This window comes from Pelodiscus sinensis, chromosome 1 (genome assembly GCF_052426305.1).
Source record: "Pelodiscus sinensis isolate ZL-2025 chromosome 1, ASM5242630v1, whole genome shotgun sequence".
In the NCBI taxonomy this organism is placed as follows: domain Eukaryota; kingdom Metazoa; phylum Chordata; order Testudines; family Trionychidae; genus Pelodiscus; species Pelodiscus sinensis.
The window spans coordinates 273,213,276-273,230,277 of NC_143052.1; the positions used below are offsets into that span (position 1 = coordinate 273,213,276).

Here is a 17,002-nt window from a genome sequence, read left to right on the forward strand (position 1 = left end):
TTGTGAATTTTCGAATGATATTTCACAAGACATACCTTTTTTACAAAATATATCATACCATATAAAAGTGGTGAACGTGGAGGACAGAGGCTCACACCATGTTGTATAGTGCTTTGTCACCACAGCAGTAGCTATCTTAGATATACCCAACATAAATAAGGAATTTATATCTGCTGGAAATAACTCCTTTTAGCTACAAAGTAGCAAAAGATGAGTAAAAATTGTATTCACTTGATGGTGCACAAGTGTAACACTTCTTTGCCATGTCAAGGTGAAGCACTACGATTTATTTATAGTGGGAGGGAGCCCTGACTGTGTCCAGTAGGCGTAACTCTCCTCATCTACCTCTTCTTAGCAATATAGGAACTCTGCTCCAGGCTCCATGTTTCCCTCTGCAGGCTAGCAATTTACCCATCCCATTTTATTATACTGAACTGCCCAGTACCCTATCCTCTGGACATACACAGTGTACCCCAGTTCACGAGACAGCCTTTGTTGGCTGAATGACTGCAGTGTGGGATACCCACTTGGGCTGCCACCATCCCTTTTACAGTCATAAGCTATTGTCTCTTAGCCCCTGTTGCGAGAACTCTCCTGGGGTTCATTTGTCTTTGTTAATATCCAAGTAATAAACATAGGCTGTCTCTATGGATGTTCATTGTCCTTATGTTGACTGTGTCAGTTCTCAGGCTTTGCCTCCTCAGGTGATACATTTCATTCTTAACAGGATTGGAACCTAATATCCCATAATGTACAGAGCTCTAAAATAGTTTCCTGTGCACACATTTTTCAATAACCATGAAAATCGACTACTTTTTAGCTTTTAGCATAGACCACACATGACCCCCTTGATGAAATATTGAGAAGATGGTCTGACCCAGGTATAGTATTGTATGCTTGGGCATGTCTGTATCACATCAAGATTCTGACAAAAATATGGAATGTATGACTAATAGAGTATTTCTGCCACTAATCCCAAAGGCTGTGTCTAGACTGGCAAGTTTTTCCGCAAAAGCAGCTGCTTTTGTGGAAAAACTTGCCAGGTGTCTACACTGGCCGCTTGAATTACCGCAAGAACACTGACGATCTCATGTAAGAAATCAGTGCTTCTTGCAGAAATACTATGCTGCTCCCATTCGGGTAAAAGTCCTTTTGCGCAAATCATCTGTGCCAATCTAGACACTCTTTTCCGCAAATGCTTTTAATGGAAAAGCATTTCCGTTAAAAGCATTTGCGGAAAATCATGCCAGTCTTGACGTAGCCAAAGAGTTTCCAAAGACACAAAATGAGGAGGGAATGGCAACATTTCCTATAATAGTGGAAAACCTATAAAAGTTTCATTTATATTGATGTTCCATTGATCTCTTCACTATAATTGTAAATATACATATCTGGAGAAAATAATTAAAATTGTAATGCAGCAGGAAAACTAATGATGTCTGCAACATGAAGATCAAAGAAGGGCAGAAAAATGTAAAGGATTTTTTTGTTGAAATTTTCATCTGGAAATAATTTTGAGTATTTCAGAAGAAGATCAAGATTTGCAAGATGACTGAAGACTTTGAAAGAAGAAAGAAATGAATAATCCAAGAATGAATAAAAATGTTCTAATATTGCACTGAAAGCTTGCTTAAAAGTGTCTGGGATAAAGAAGTGAGCTAATAGGTGCGTATCAGTGATTAAGCCTCCAAATTTACTTGTCTAAAGAGTTATTCCTTCTTTTGGGCTTAAATACAAATAATCTGGCAGAATTAATGGCATTCTTCCCCCTCCGAATAACAGATGCTTAATTTTTGAAAAATGGAAATAAGAGTGGTTTTTCATCCCACATCTGCATTATAATGTGAAAATTGAAGAATTTTCTATCATTTGTAATCCTTTAAGAAATCCCATTTCTGAGATGGAAATGAAGTTATCCCATCACTGTGGGCTATTCAAGTAATTATGGAAATGTGTGAATGTCCTACCAAAATCAAGACAACGGAAAATGCTTCAGGAGCAGGTGGAGGTAGCCTGTATTCTTCTTGATTTAGAAGATCTGTCAAAGGAATTCTTTGGTAAATAGCCGATAGGGCACTTGGTCCTACAGGAGTTCAAATGAAGAATATGAGAAAACAGCACAGACTTCAGGGTAGGACTGCTGAGAATGGTGAATGCTCACCAGCAAGACAAAGTGAGAGGAGGTATGTGGGTGCTGTGGGCTTGCATACATTTGGCAACTCTGGGTGCAGAATATATCAGGAGGCATTAAGCATCTGCCTGACAAAATGTTCCATATAATGGGAAGCTTTGGATGAATTTCAATCAATGGCTGGCCCTATGACTGCCTGTATTCTTACTTCCCTCTATGTGCAGTTTGTAAGCACAACCAAGTGAGCTGCTTCTCCTGTTTGGCGATAGCAGCAATTGACAAGTCCAAAAATGGCTTTTGTGTGTCTCATTTGCATTCGCTGGATGTCATTTACAAATCTGTCCCCTAACTATGCGCTGCCTGGCTGTATACAAACTCTCCTTCTGTGCAGGCACAGAGTTTTTCTCCCAGTGAGAGAAATTTGGGGGCTTTTGGTTTCATTGAGATTTTTTGCATGGGAGGATATGAGAGTCAAGGAATTATATGGAAGCTCCTCTGGTCAGAGGCTAAACAATAGTGGTTTATTTCTTCTCTGTGTACTGATTTTTTTTTTCAGTGCAAAGCTGTAAAACACTATTCGCGGTCATTCCTGGTTTACAGCCACTGTGTCCATGTAAAAGGGCCTGATTCAGTAAAGTACTTAATCACGTGGCAAATTTAAAGCACATGAGTTGTATATGCATTGATTGCAATGAGAGTATTTGCATAGCTTGCTGAATCAGTACTGAATCAGTACTAAGCAAGTTGCAAGGTAGCTGAAGTTAAGTCCTGAGCACTCAGCACAAATTACTAGGCTTCCTGCCCTTACTGTAGTAGTACTGGTTAATTTGTGGGATTAAGCCCAAAACATTTAAAGAATGAGAATGTGCAGTTAAACTAGAAAAAATACAACAATGGTATATTTTAAATTAAAATAACTGACTCTGCAAAGGTTAATTAAAACATTGTCCTTTTGGGATTAGATAGCTGTAAGTTTAAAGCTAACTGTAGTTTCTTTGGATTTGAATCAGTCATGAGCATACAGGACTCCGAATAATATAAAACATAATATAATAATATTTTTAAAATATTTCACAATGAATTAATCACTGATGAGCCAAGACAGAAAGGAGAACATTCAAAGAAGACATTGTAGATGATAACAAGATCTGCATTACTAGTATAGTGATATTTAAGTTTGAAAGGGACAAATTGAAGCATATGTTTAGACAATGACTTGCTGTCTGATTAAAAATTCTTCACCTTTTACTGGAGTTGGCAAGAGCACTTCAGGAAAATTGAATGGATGGGAAGAGAAAAGAGTATTGAAATCAATTAAAAGGAACTGAGGTATCTCAATTTGCCTTTAATTTTGATACATGAAAATATATATAGTTGGCTCTTCATTCTGAAGTACACTGTTTTATAACTTTTAAATTTAAAATTGTATATGTTAAAAAAGTGAGCATTTTTTTTACAAAAATGAGTTATTGTAAATGACAGACACACTGTACAGGCAGTCCCCGGGTTACGTACAAGATAGGGACTGTAGGTTTGTTCTTAAGTTGAATCTGTATGTAAAACGGAACTGGCATCCAGATTCAGCCGCTGGACGCCAGTTCTGACTTACATACAGATTCAACTTAAGAACCCCAGGCGTCCCCAAGTCAGCTGCTGCTGAAACTGATCAGCAGCTGATTCCAGGAAGCCCGGGGCAGAGCAACTCTGCCTCGGGCTTCCTGTAGTCAGCTGCTGGTCAGTTTCAGCAGCGGCTAACTTGGGGACGCCTGGGGCAGAGCAGCTCGGGTGCTGCTGGGTTGGTCCAGTAGCGCGGCCGCTCCTCGGCGCTACTGGACCAACCCAGCAGCACCCCAGCTGCTCTGCCCCAGGCGTCCTGATTCAGCCACTGCTGAAACTGATCAGCAGCGGCTGAATCAGGACTCCTGGGGCAGAGCAGCTGGGGTGCTGCCGGGTTGGTCCAGTAGCGCCAAGGAGTGGTGCTGCGGGACCAACCGGCAGCGCCCCACCTGCTCTACCACAGACCCCGGGCTTTGCTCCACATCTCCCTGGTCTGCTGGGGGGGGGCACTAGCTGCGTCCCCCCCCAGCAGACCAGGGAGACGCGGAGCAAAGCGGCGGAGGACCCGGGCCGGACCACGGCGCTTCCAGATCAGCACCGCGGTCCAGCCCGGGTCCTCCGCCGCTTTGCTCCGCGTCTCCCTGGTCTGCAGACCAGGGAGACGCGGAGCAAAGTGGCGGAGGACCCAGGGCCGGACCCACGGCCGCTTCCAGATCAGCTGGAAGTGCCGCGGGTCCGGCCGGGTCCTCCGCCGCTTTGCTCAGCGTCTCCCTGGTCTGCTGGCTCCCCCAGCAGACCAGGGAGACGGGGAGCAGCTTTTCTCGCCCCGGAGGAGGCAGGCGGCGGGACCAGGCGTCCCGCCGCTCCAGTCCTCCGGGGCGAGAAAATCCCCGTTCGTAACTGCGGATCCGACATAAGTCGGATCCGCGTAACTCGGGGACTGCCTGTACTCTTTAGGACTTTGTTGTAGCTATCTCAGCCAGAGGTTTCTTAATGTTTCTGGGATAGAATCCTTGTTGCTGCAGCTTGAAGGAAAATCTTTAGAGGAAAAAAATCTCCTTTTATCTTTTAGAGATATATAGTGCCATTGTGCTGTTTTTATAAAAATATTTCAAAACCCCATTGTTACTTATCCATGAAACAGTGCCTTTGGTATTCTCAGATATAGTACAAAGGGAGGCTTGAACACACATGCTGTGTACACATTTGTGCTGAAAGATCTTTGCTCTCACAAGAAGCCGTATTATTACAACATATATTGAAAATTCTTGGACAAGGATCCAACTTCTGTCTCCCCTGAAGTCAATGGGAATTTAGTTTAGCTATTGGCTTCTCTATGGGGTTAAGGCTGGGGTCTGAATGTGTTTTAATGGTAAAACACTTAGTTTAGCTTGGACTGTGGACTTAATGAAGACAGTAAAGTCAGAAATTACAGATGGAAAATCTGTATTAGGTCATGTATTTTTCCCTCCTAGAGCAAAATTTCTCCTTGTGTCACATTGCCAAGGATCTTGGTCAGCTGACTTCTGAGTAAGAAGTTTTTCCAGAATAGCTCTGGTAGCTAGGTGAGTGTGTGGGTGTGGGGGGTGGGGAAGGTCATACTGCTGGCTAACATTGCTATGCCAGGAAAAGGTTTGGTGTAGGTGCAACTATACAGATAGAAGAGTGCTTCTGTTTGCTTATATCAGCGGTGTCTTAGCCCTGGGGCATGCCACCCTAAGGAGGCTTGGTGGAATGTTTGGGGCAGGTGTGCCCACTGGGCCATAGGCCAGTTCCCACAGGGGCGGGGAGGGACCACTGCTCTGCTCTACCTCCATCCCTGCCCCATCTCCATTCTGCCTCCTACTCCTCACCACAGCCCAGCTCTGCCCTCATTTGCTCTCCAACCCCAGGCCAACTCCACCTCTAGTCCCAGATCCTCCCTCAAACCCACCTCTGTCCCCAGCTCTGCAGACCAAGCTCCTCTGCTGAGCCTACTGTGCAGTAATTGAGTGGGGACGTGGACAGATTTTAATACGGGTAAGACTAGGAATAGTTTGGGCACCACTGGCTTAAATAATAGTGTTTGTGGAGGTGGTTTAGCTGTGCAGGCAGAACTCTTTCTGTGGACTTCTGTTGCATCTCCACTAAAGTGCTCTTTCAGTTGGTATGGCTGTACCTATATAGCCATTCTTTCAAAGATGCTGTAGTGTAGACAAGCACTAACCCTTTCAACAAGGGTTCTACCTTAGGTCACCATTATGTGTTTGAATCAAATGTATTATTAAAAACGTTGCTAATCTTCAGCATATGTTTTCTTTTGCTCATGCTCATCACCTTTTCTTCATATATTTCTTGTGGGACTACTATAAACACTTCCCTTTCATTTAACTCTAAAAACCAGTTAGATATCTGAAGTTTGTCAGGTCACCTCATTTTTTTTCAAACAAGCTTGCATATTTAGGAATGTTGTGTTTTTTGTTTTTAAACTGTTCTTCCCTGGTCATGCCTCTCAAATATTTTCATTCTTTTTTTTATTGTTCTCTCCTGAATTCTATATCGGGTCATTCAAAACTGTATATAGTACAGCCGGTCCCTGAGTTACGAACGCATCAATTTACGATCGTTCGTAGTTATAACCAACTCCCATTAAGCATGTTACAAACCGGTCCCTGAGTTACAAACACGATCCGCGCTTATGAACAGCGCAGCTGCATTTAAATGAATGGGGTCCGACTTAAAAACAAATCGAGTTACGATCAAGTGTTTGGTACATAACTCATTCGTAAGTTGGGGACCAGCTGTATTCCAAATACAGGCAGTCCCCGACTTACGCGGATACGACTTATGTCGGATCCACACTTACGAACGGGGCTTTCTCGCCCCGGAACTCGCACGCAGTGGTCCGCCACCTCGACCTCTGGGGCGAGAAAAGCTGCTCCCGGTGCCCCTGGTCTGCTGGGGACCGTCTCTAGCAGACCAGGGGCACCGGGAGCAAAGCCGCAGCGGCGGCGGGTCCCGCGCCAGAGCAAAGCCTCAGAGGCGAGGCACCCCGCCACTGCGGCTTTGCTTCCCGTGTCCCTGGTCTGCTGGGGGGGGGTGCAGCTAGTGTGCCTCCCCCCCCCCAGCAGACCAGGCTTTTGTTGTGGACCCTGGGGCAGAGCAGCTGGGGTGCTGCCGGTTGGTCCCGCAGCGCCGCTCTGGGCACTACTGGACCAACCCGGCAGCACCCCAGCTGCTCTGCCCCAGGCGTCCTGATTCAGCCACTGCTGGTCAGTTTCAGCAGCGGCTGAATCAGGACACCTGGGGCAGAGCAGCTGGGGTGCTGCTGGGTTGGTCCAGTAGCGCCGAGGAGCGGCGCTACTGGAGCAACCCAGCAGCACCCCAGCTGCTCTGCCCCAGGCGTCCCCAAGTCAGCCGCTGCTGAAACTGACCAGCACTGACTACAGGAAGCCCCGGGCTTCCTGGAATCAGCGGCTGATCAGTTTCAGCAGCAGCTGACTTGGGGTTCTTAAGTTGAATCTGTATGTAAGTCAGAACTGGTGGTCAGTTTCAGCAGCGGCTGAATCTGGACGCCAGTTCCGACTTACATACAGATTCAACTTAAGAACAAACCTACAGTTCCTATCTTGTACGTAACCCGGGGACTGCCTGTATGGTGAAAAAAACCTCTACAATGGCATATGCAATATGCAAGTAAGGAGATTGCAGATGAGAGACATTTAATGCAATGAGAACTAGGCGATTGAGCAGTGAACCAGGATTTAGAAGACCTTAGTTCTATTCTTTGGCTGGTGTTCTTTGGCTGGTGTTTGGCACGTCACTTCACCTGACTGTGTTTTAGCTCTGGAAAATGATAGCAACCTGCTTGTAATATGTTTTGAAATCTATCAACAAAATATGATATATAAGAGCTAGGTATTATTGTAAAAGGCTCTGTTCCATTAACAACGATAAAATATGTTTATATTATAAGTTTTCTATTTGTTCTTGAATATGCAAGAAAATTACTACTCAGACATGAAAATACATTCACCTTGTCTAGTTTTTAAAAATCTCACTCAATATTTAATAACTAGAGCAGTACATACCTTAGCTTGATCAAATTTAAAACCAGTTTACAATGAAAGGCTCTTCTCTGCGACAGAGAAATTTCCTTTTAGAGCTGTTCCAAAAATAGTCATGGGTGGTTTTTTTAGTACATGGCAAAGCATTCCGCTCTCTCTCTCTCTCTCTCTCGCTCAAGCTTAAAAATGGCTAAGCAAATTTTGATTAAACTTCCAACAAAAAAGTCACCTTCATTTAGGAACAAAGCATGAAAAAGTCACCACAAGGGTAAAACTTCAGCAGATGATGAGCGATTACACACGCACAAGAAGAGGTGCATGTAAAATTACAACATTTTTGCAACCTTAATAATGGTGTTCCTTCCCACTGTAGGATGCTAGATTAGAAGATCAGGGTTCAATTCCTACCTTTGTCCCTGACCTGCTGGGTGACCTTTAGGTAAATCACAACCTTTCTCGTGCTTCAGTTTCCTCATCTGTAAAATAGAAATAATGACACTCACCTCCTTTGTAAAACACTGTGAGATCTACTGATGAAAATCACTAGACAAATGATAGGTGGTTGCTAATCACATTTATTATTACACATGAAAGAAGCTACACAGACTACAACTCTGGGCCTGATTTTTATTTGCCAAACTTTCCATAGAGTGAACATCAAAACAGGAAAGCTGTGTCTACACTGCACCCCTTTTCTGGAAAAGGGATGCAGATTAGACACATCGGAATAGCAAAATCCGATTCAAGCAAAATTCAAGTAGGAATAAAAGATCCTCCGGAAAAGGGCTTATTTTCCGGAGAATCACGTCTAGACTGGCGCTTTTCTCCGGCTTATCCCCAAGCCGGAAAAAAGCGGCAGCCATGTTAATGCAAATACCGCGGGGGATATTTAAATCCCCCGTGGATTTTGCCATTCCGATGTGTCTAATCTGCATCCCTTTTCCGGAAAAGGGGTGCAGTGTAGACACAGCCGAATAGTGAGGGGCCTGAACTGATGATATTGATAAATAAAAATTTCTCTTTTTGTGTTAAATTGATGTATCAATTCCAGGGAACAGATATTTTGGTTAGGAACATATTTTGGTTAGATCTCACCAAACTAAGTGATTGAGCAACAAAATGGCAAATGAAATGTAATGTTGATAAAAGACTAATTTAACTACAACTTCTCAAGAAAGAGATCTTGGAGTCATTGTGGATAGTTTTCTGAAAACATCTACTCAGTGTGCAGCAGCAATCAAAAAAGCAAACAGAATGTTAGGAATCATTTAAAAAGGGATAGAGAATAAGAAAGAGAACATCTTATTGCCTCTATATAAAATCATGGTTAACATTTTGAATACTGCATACAGATGTGATCGCCTCATCTCAAAACAGATATATTAGCACTGGAAAAGGTTCAGAAAAGGGCAACAAAAATGATTAGGGGGTTGGAATGGGTCCCATGTGAAGAGAGATTAAAAAGACTGGGACTTTTCAAATTAGAAAAGAAGAGACTAGGGGATATGATAGAGGTCTATAAAATCATGACTTGCATAGAAAAAGTGAATAAGGAAAAGTTATTTACTTATTCCCACGCTATAAGAACTAAGGGTCATTAAATGAAATTAATAGGCAGCAGGTTTAAAAATAACAAAAGGAAGGTTTTCTTTATTCAGCTCACAGTCAACCTGTGAACCTCCTTGTCAGAAGATGTTGAGAAGACTAGGACTTTAGCAGGATTCAAAACGAGCTAGATATATTCATGGAGGTTAGGTCCATAAATGGCTATTAACCAGGATGGTAGGACTGGTGTCCCTAGCCTCTGTTTGTCTGGAAATGAGTGACAGGGGAGGAATCATGTGAGGATTACCTGTTGTGTTCCCTCCCTCTGGGGCATTAGGCATTGGCCATTGTTGGCAGACAGGATACTGGGCTAGATGGACCTTTGATCTGACCCAGTATGGCCACGTTTGACAGTGTCCCTGTTTTGGAATACCCATCTGCTGCCTTTTGAAATTAGGTGATCAGATGTCCCTATTTTATAGGAACAGTCCAGATATTTGGGACTTTGTCTTATATAGGCACCTATTACACCTGCCTCCCCCCCCCCCCACACGCACACATACACTCCAAATAGTGATTCTTCACATTTGCTAGTCACCCTAGCTGAAATTATCATTTTAGTTAGATAGATGATCCCAATCCTATCCCAGTCCCCAGGGAGTGGGGAAGAAAAAAGGGGTATTAGGTTAGCTCGGATCACTTACAATCTGTTCTATCTGGGGGAAACTGAAGCCCGATGGCACAGCCCACAAACTGGGTAAATCCAGCCAGGTGTGGCCTGAAAGATGTGCTGTTTCAGAACATCTCTTTGGTGGCCTTTTGAAGGGTTCTTATGGAACCTGACCATAATAAATTAAAGCTAGTCCTCTCGTGTGGCAGCAGTTGAGAAGCCTGGCTTCACTCAGGCATGAATGCTCCATCTGGCGTGGTTGTCTGTGGAGAAATGAAAGGGAATATGATTTGTACCTCTTCTGTAGGGATGAATCGAGGCCATTCTCCTTAGACGATTACACATTGTATGCAAACGTTGGCAATTACATTCTATTTCCTAAATGGTTTTGAGCATACTGCAGAGTTAATGCTTGTTAGAGCAGGAAGGCATAGCTTTGAAAGATCAGCTGAATATGTGAATATTGGGCTAACCATTTCATTTTTACTGATGTTATACAGAAGAATCTGCTTGGGAGGTAGCAGGCCATGTCCAATGTTAACCAGTAAGTTATAAGACCAAAAGGATTAAATGATTTTGGAGAGGGCTGTTTCTGTGATTATTCCCAGTTCAAATTATACATGATCCAAAAGCCAGAACGGTTCACTATGCTTATTTTTCAAACCACAGCTCAAAATGCAGAATTTAATCTCTAAAGAAAAATGATTTTAGGCAACAAACAGAGGAGGTAGCCATGAAAATTTAGATAAATGTAAATGTGTTAAATGATACACGCTCGAGTCAGGTTTCCATGATTTATCAGTTTTAAACTTCAAAGACTCTGGTTAGCTTGTATTTTTAACACTAATGCGTTTATCACAGCTAGTGGGGAAAATGGTTAAAGTATATCAGCTATAAATTGGTACAAAGCACTAAAAGGGACATTAGCCACTAATCAGATTGGAACAGTTCATTAAACTGGCCTTTTCCAAATTGCTCTTTTGTCTCTTTTTTTCCATCCCCTTCTGTGTGTGCCTCCTGCACAAGAAAGTCTCTTCCCTTCTTCATTTGGGTAAGACCCTAGAAATATGAGGCAATATCATCTCATTGTTCTTTTCTACAAACTAAACAGCCCAAGGGATGCTTTGTTATGATATGTTCCTGATTTTGCTTTAAAACTCACAACAGTGCTTCTTATAAATCATGAAAGGGAAGGGACTTCCTAGCTAGTGGAACAGAACTTTAGAGAGCTTGGAATGCCAAGCTGGCTGCCTTTGCTGCTCCACCCGAAACCACATCCAAACCACTTAAGCTAAGTGACGCCCTACGACATGAGATTCATTCCTGATAAGTAAACAATACACCACCCTTGCTGGGAAGTGGAATTTTAAGACTGGAACAATTTCTCTTGAGTTACTTTGTGGTGGCATAATCCCTTCCCCTATAACTCCTGATAAAAATCAAGGTATCCAAACTGATTTAAAAAAAAATACATGGAAACACTGTATTTTTAGTTTTCTTGATCTTCATTCTATCTCACATTTTAAAGTCTGCCACACTGTGGAGGAAGATCTTAGTAGGGAACAGCTGAACAACTCAGTTTGCCTTTTATATGTTAGTTATTTGTCTGAAACTGTGTAATTTTTGTAGTGTCTAAGATCATTATTAAAAGATTAGAGGAAGTTTTGCTCAGCTTGTTGACCTTGGATCACATGGCACCATTTTATATGGAGTCAGTTTCAGCATTCACCCCTACCCCTGTTCCTGCAAGCTGCTACACACAGAGCCCCTTTTAAGACAGACCCAAAATGGACTCATAGGTCTGCCATTGGGGAGTACCTTGAGAACTGAGGTGCATGTTAGTTTTCCTTTTTTTGAGTTTGTTTTAAAGTGTTGTAAGTACTACACTTACCACTTTTGTTGGTATAACTTATGTCCCTGAGAGATATGAATAAACCAGCCCTCTGAGGGTATGTTTACACTAGCCCCCTAGTTCAAACTAGGGAGGCTAATGTAGGAATTCGAAGTTGCAAATCAAGCCCGGGATTTAAATATCCCGTGCTTGATTTGCATCTTCCCGGTCGGTTGCCATTTTTGAAATTTACAAGTCCAGACTAACTGCCCACGTCTACACGTAGCAGGGACCCAGTAGTTCGAATTAAAGCTCTAGTTCAAACTACCTGTTAAACCTCATCCCAGGAGGAATAACAGGTAGTTCAAACTAGGGATTTAATTCAAACTTCCGAGTCCATGCTGCATATATACACGGGCAGTTAGTCCGGACTTGTAAATTTCAAAAAATGGCGACCGGCCAGGTAGATGTAAATCAAGCACGGGATATTTACATCCTGGCCTTGATTTGCAACTTCGAATGCCTACATTAACCTCCCTAGTTTTAACTAGGGGGCTAGTGTAGACATACCCTGAGAGACAGACAGCGTAAGTTATACCAACCTTAGGGTACATCTAGATTACATCCCTCTTTCAAAAGAGGGATGTAAATTAGACACTTCGAAATTGCAAATGAAACCAGGATTTGAATTTCCTGTGCTTTACTTGCATATTCACATCATGGCACTCTTTTGAAAAAGCGCGATTTCTAGAAGCCTTTTTCAAAAGATCCTGTAAACCTTCTGTTTTTGAAAGAACCACGTCTAGACTGTGGTTTTACTTTCTAAATAGCGCTTTTTCGAAAGAGTGCCATGACACGAATATGCAAATGAAGTGCGGGAAATTCAAATCCCAGCTTCATTTGCAATTTCGAAGTGTCTAATTTACATTCCTCTGTCAATAGAGGGATGTAATCTAGACACAGCCTTAGTGTCAAGGCACCATATTGGAGGGAGAGCTTCTCCCAATGATATGTCTTCTACCTCTCATGGAGGTGTACCACCGGTTGTACCACTTCCAACCGGAAGAGCTCTGTCCCATCAGCATAGGGGGCGCTGTCATGCGGCAGTGCTGTTAATGTAAACTAGCCCATAATCTGAGTTTTCCTGTTATATTGTCTTTATTCCTCTGTTATTGTTGTGAAAACTGAGACTGTTGGGTAAGTATAGTACTTAAAATACTTTAAAATATGTTTTTGCTGTTTTTTGCTTTCTTCTTTTTTAAGTTGGCTAAATTTCATGTTAATAGTCTCTCTCTATGTACATATAAACGTTTTTCCTGATGGATGATAGAATATTCCTGCCAGGCGACAGAAAGACGTCATTATGTCGTCCGTGTTAACAGGCTCTCTCAGCGAAGTGAAAGCAGCCAGAGAGAAGGGAGGGGTGTAGACAAGTGTAGCGAGCAGAGGGTGCAGCCCCTTAGTATTCCTTTAAGATCAGTTTTCCAGTCAGGTACATTTCTCCAAAAACTTTACAAAGGTAACCATGCCATTTAAATTAGCGCCGCTTTTCTGGAGTTGTTCCTCCTCTGCTGCCCTGTCACTTCCTTCCCCCTCCCCCCTATCCAAGGGACACTATACTCAGGTTAGCACCAACTTTCACAAATTTCAATTTATAAAATAAAAATAAATTGTATGAAAAAATGTAAGAACAACAAGAAGTCCTGTGGCACCTTAGGGTATGTCTACACTAGCCACCCTAGTTCGAACTAGGGTGGCTAGTGTAGACATACACTTATAGAGTAAGATATATTGGCGCATAAGCTTTCGTGGGCAAAGACCCACTTCGTCAGATGCATGTAGTGGAAATTCCAGAGGCAGGTATAAATATACAGGCATAAGAAAGAGTTCCAATCAAGAGTAAGATTAGAGATAACAAGGTCAATTCAGTCAGGGTGGATGAGGCCCACTTCTAGCAGCTGATGTGAAAGTGTGAACACCACAACTGAATTGACCTCGTTATCTCTAACCTTACTCTTGATTGGAACTCTTTTCTTATGCCTCTATATTTTTACCTGCCTCTGGAATTTCCACTACATGCATCTGATGAAGTGGGTCTTTGCCCAATATATCTGTTAGTCTATAAGGTGCCACAGGACTTTCTCAATGTTCTTGCAGATTCAGACTAACGCGGCTACCCCTCTGATACATGAAAAAATTTGTTAGTGAACATATGCTTTCAAATAAATACATGCACTGGAGAGTATTATACTGCTGTACTGGCAGCAAAATATGTCTGAGGAAGATTTCCCATTAGATTACATTATGGAGGAATGAAGACTAGTGGTTACAGTAGGGGGGTTAGATTCATGACTCAAGGATTCTGTTCCAGAGTCTGCCCCTGATATGGTGTGTGACTTACAGATAATCACTTTTAACCAATATAACATAGTTGTAGCAATATAATGGTTTTGCAGTGATGATGGGTTGTACATAAATCTCAGTGAAAGAGAAGAGGATGAAGGAATTACCTTCACCCACTCTGTTGTATTCATTGGTGCATCTTTTTACCTGTTACTGTGAAGCTATGTTTTATAGGCACAGTATAGTGCCTATTTGTAAAAAGTAGTTGAGGTAGCCATATAAAAGGTGCTAGAGAAATGCAGTGTGTTACTTGTGAAGCTTTGTCCCTAAATATGATCTGTGAACTTTCAGTTAATGTTGCTGTCTTGTCACTCCAAAAGACACCATTCTTTTCTTTAGTTACATTAAAAATTGCTGAGCATGAAAACAAGGCATTTGGGAATACAACTACTCCATTATTTGTGCACTCCCCCCCCCCCCATCAGATCTAGGTCTACACATGACGTTATTCTGAAATCACTATTCAGAAATTGTTCTTCCTGAATAACTCCATATGTAGTTGTAAGGGTGACAATTTTAACCTTAAAGTTTTCAGTATTTGCAAAGAGGAAGTGTGTGTGTACATATAATAAATATTAACACCCAAGACCCATTATGCTCAGTACTGTGTTAACACAGAATAAAAAGAGGGTCCTTGCAATCTAAATATAAGGCAAGAAACAACAGACGAGTACAGATAAGTGAGATGTACAAAGAAATGACAAGATAGGCATAATAGACAGTTGTTTCAGCACACCAACTCCCTTATTATTATTGGGTTTTTTTTTGTAGGTTTAATTTCAAAAGAAAATTCTGAGGATGGTTTCAGAGGTGGGTGATGAATGTTTATGAGGAGCTCCTATCGAGCATGTGGGGTACCATGGAAAAATGTAACAAGTGGGTGATGGAGGCTGTCATCTGGGGTGGATTGGAAGTGAGCATTGATAGCTCAACAGTGAATCAGAGATGTATACAGATCTTTCTGCTTCAAATAAAGAAATAATTCAGAATATTGTTACCTGCTACGCCACTGGAATTTAGTTTCCGTACATACAGGTAATTGATAGAATCATTGACAGTATTTTAATGTAATTAACTAGTGGTGGTAACTGTGTACTCAACAACATTAATTCCTAAACTTTTGTGAATGTTCATGTTAGGGATTTATCAAATTCATGTGCCAACATTCTCATTGTAGTGAACTTACAGAAACCAGTGGACTGGTTCTGATCTGCAGCACTGTCTTTGAACTGATCCAATTTTTTTTTTTCCTTTTAAGTTGACCCTTGCTTCTCTTTTTTTCTTCTTCCTTAGGACATTAACACCTTTGAGAACAGAATGTTAATGCTTGATGGGATGCCGGCAGTCAGAGTCAAAACAGAACTGTTGGAATCTGAACAAGGTGTAAGTAGGGGTTTCCAGACAAATCCCCCGTTTCCTTTTCACTGTTTTGGTAATCATTTCAGACTTCCCAGTTGACCGCTTCTCCCCAACATGGTGTGCTCTTCTCTCTGTTGTCTTCCTGAGACTAGCTCTCTGGGAAACTCAATTTCATCCATTGGGAGTGGAGAGCAATTTGTACTCTAAGAAGATACATTGAAACTTTTGGGAATTATGTAGATTGTTATTTTTGTATAGCTTGGCAAACGTTTTGAAAGTGCTGTCGAAAATGCTAAATAAAAAAGTGTGTGGTGGGTACAGTAGACTACATTCTACTCTCTGTTATTCTTAATGTTTTGTTGCACATGATAGTGAATTTTGGGGAACTTGCCAAGTAGCAGCTGTCCTATCTCTCCTTCCTGTGTCCACCTGGCAAACTCCATGCTTTTCATGCAAAACCACTTCATTTTTTGAATGGAATACAGCTGATTTGAGTGATTATGAAAATATAGGAGGAGGTGATCTCTGTTTAATCTGATCTCATGGAAGACTTCTAATATTGGGACAGAGACATTGAACTGGATTTTGTATTCAGTGGTGGGCAAATGCTGAATGCTAGGATGTTAAAATCACAGCAGCCAATGTTTCTAAGCTATCGCATTTTCCACTAGCTGAAGCTTTTCCAGGAGGTGTTAGCTCATTCTTAGATATGAGTTGCAAGAATTAAGCCTGGAAATCATGAATGTATGGATGATCATGGAGATGGCTGACAATGGTGACAGGGTATTTGTTTTATGGCAGTCCCTCTTTACGTGTCCGGTAGTATTGAGAAGTCCAAAGGGATTTGAATATTGCACAGCAATGTATCCTTCTGAAGATGAATGCCCTCATTAGGCATCAGACATAAAAGCAGGGGTAATTTTGTTGAGATTTAGAGATGACTGTTAGCTGCTAGCCAGTCAGACTGTGTTTTTCCAGATCCTCTCCTGGTGGTTTCATTAGATTTTGAACAATACAGGGGAGAGGACTGAGCCCTGTGGGGCTCACTTTGTCAGTGGAAGAACAGTTGCCTAAGATATCTTAGCTTCATTCTGACAGGAAAGATGCTATTTAAGCGAATTCTGGTTTATCCGTGTAGCTTGTTAAAGGTAATACTGGAGCACACTCAGCACCCAGAGGAAGATGGACTAATGCAATACAACCTGGAAGGTGAGAAGTCAACAAAATTAGGCACTTTTTATAAACCATAATGCTGAACAGACAGACTGATTAGTGGTAATTTTTAAAATATCTACTGGAGGGTTTGCATGATGCCCATGTACATTGATACTCTTTCTTAATACTGACTGGAAGGCAAATATATACTTAAGGTATGTGTTTTAATAGAGAAAAGCAAATAGTTATCCTAAGTACTGCATGTTCCCTTAATAAAAAAGCTTCCATACTTCAGTCATGTGTGA

The 17,002-nt window shown here is 41.9% G+C and overlaps 1 protein-coding gene across 6 annotated transcripts in view; it reads left to right on the forward strand.

Annotated features, from left to right (window-relative positions):
- KLF12 (KLF transcription factor 12) overlaps positions 1–17,002 on the forward strand; it is a 377,983-nt gene that overhangs the window by 146,898 nt on the left and 214,083 nt on the right. For all 6 annotated transcript variants that reach the window (XM_075918893.2, XM_006129058.5, XM_006129061.5 and 3 more), the window contains one exon: positions 15,477–15,566. In XM_075918893.2, the coding sequence (XP_075775008.1) occupies positions 15,477–15,566 (90 nt within the window). The remainder of the gene's footprint in view (positions 1–15,476; positions 15,567–17,002) is intronic.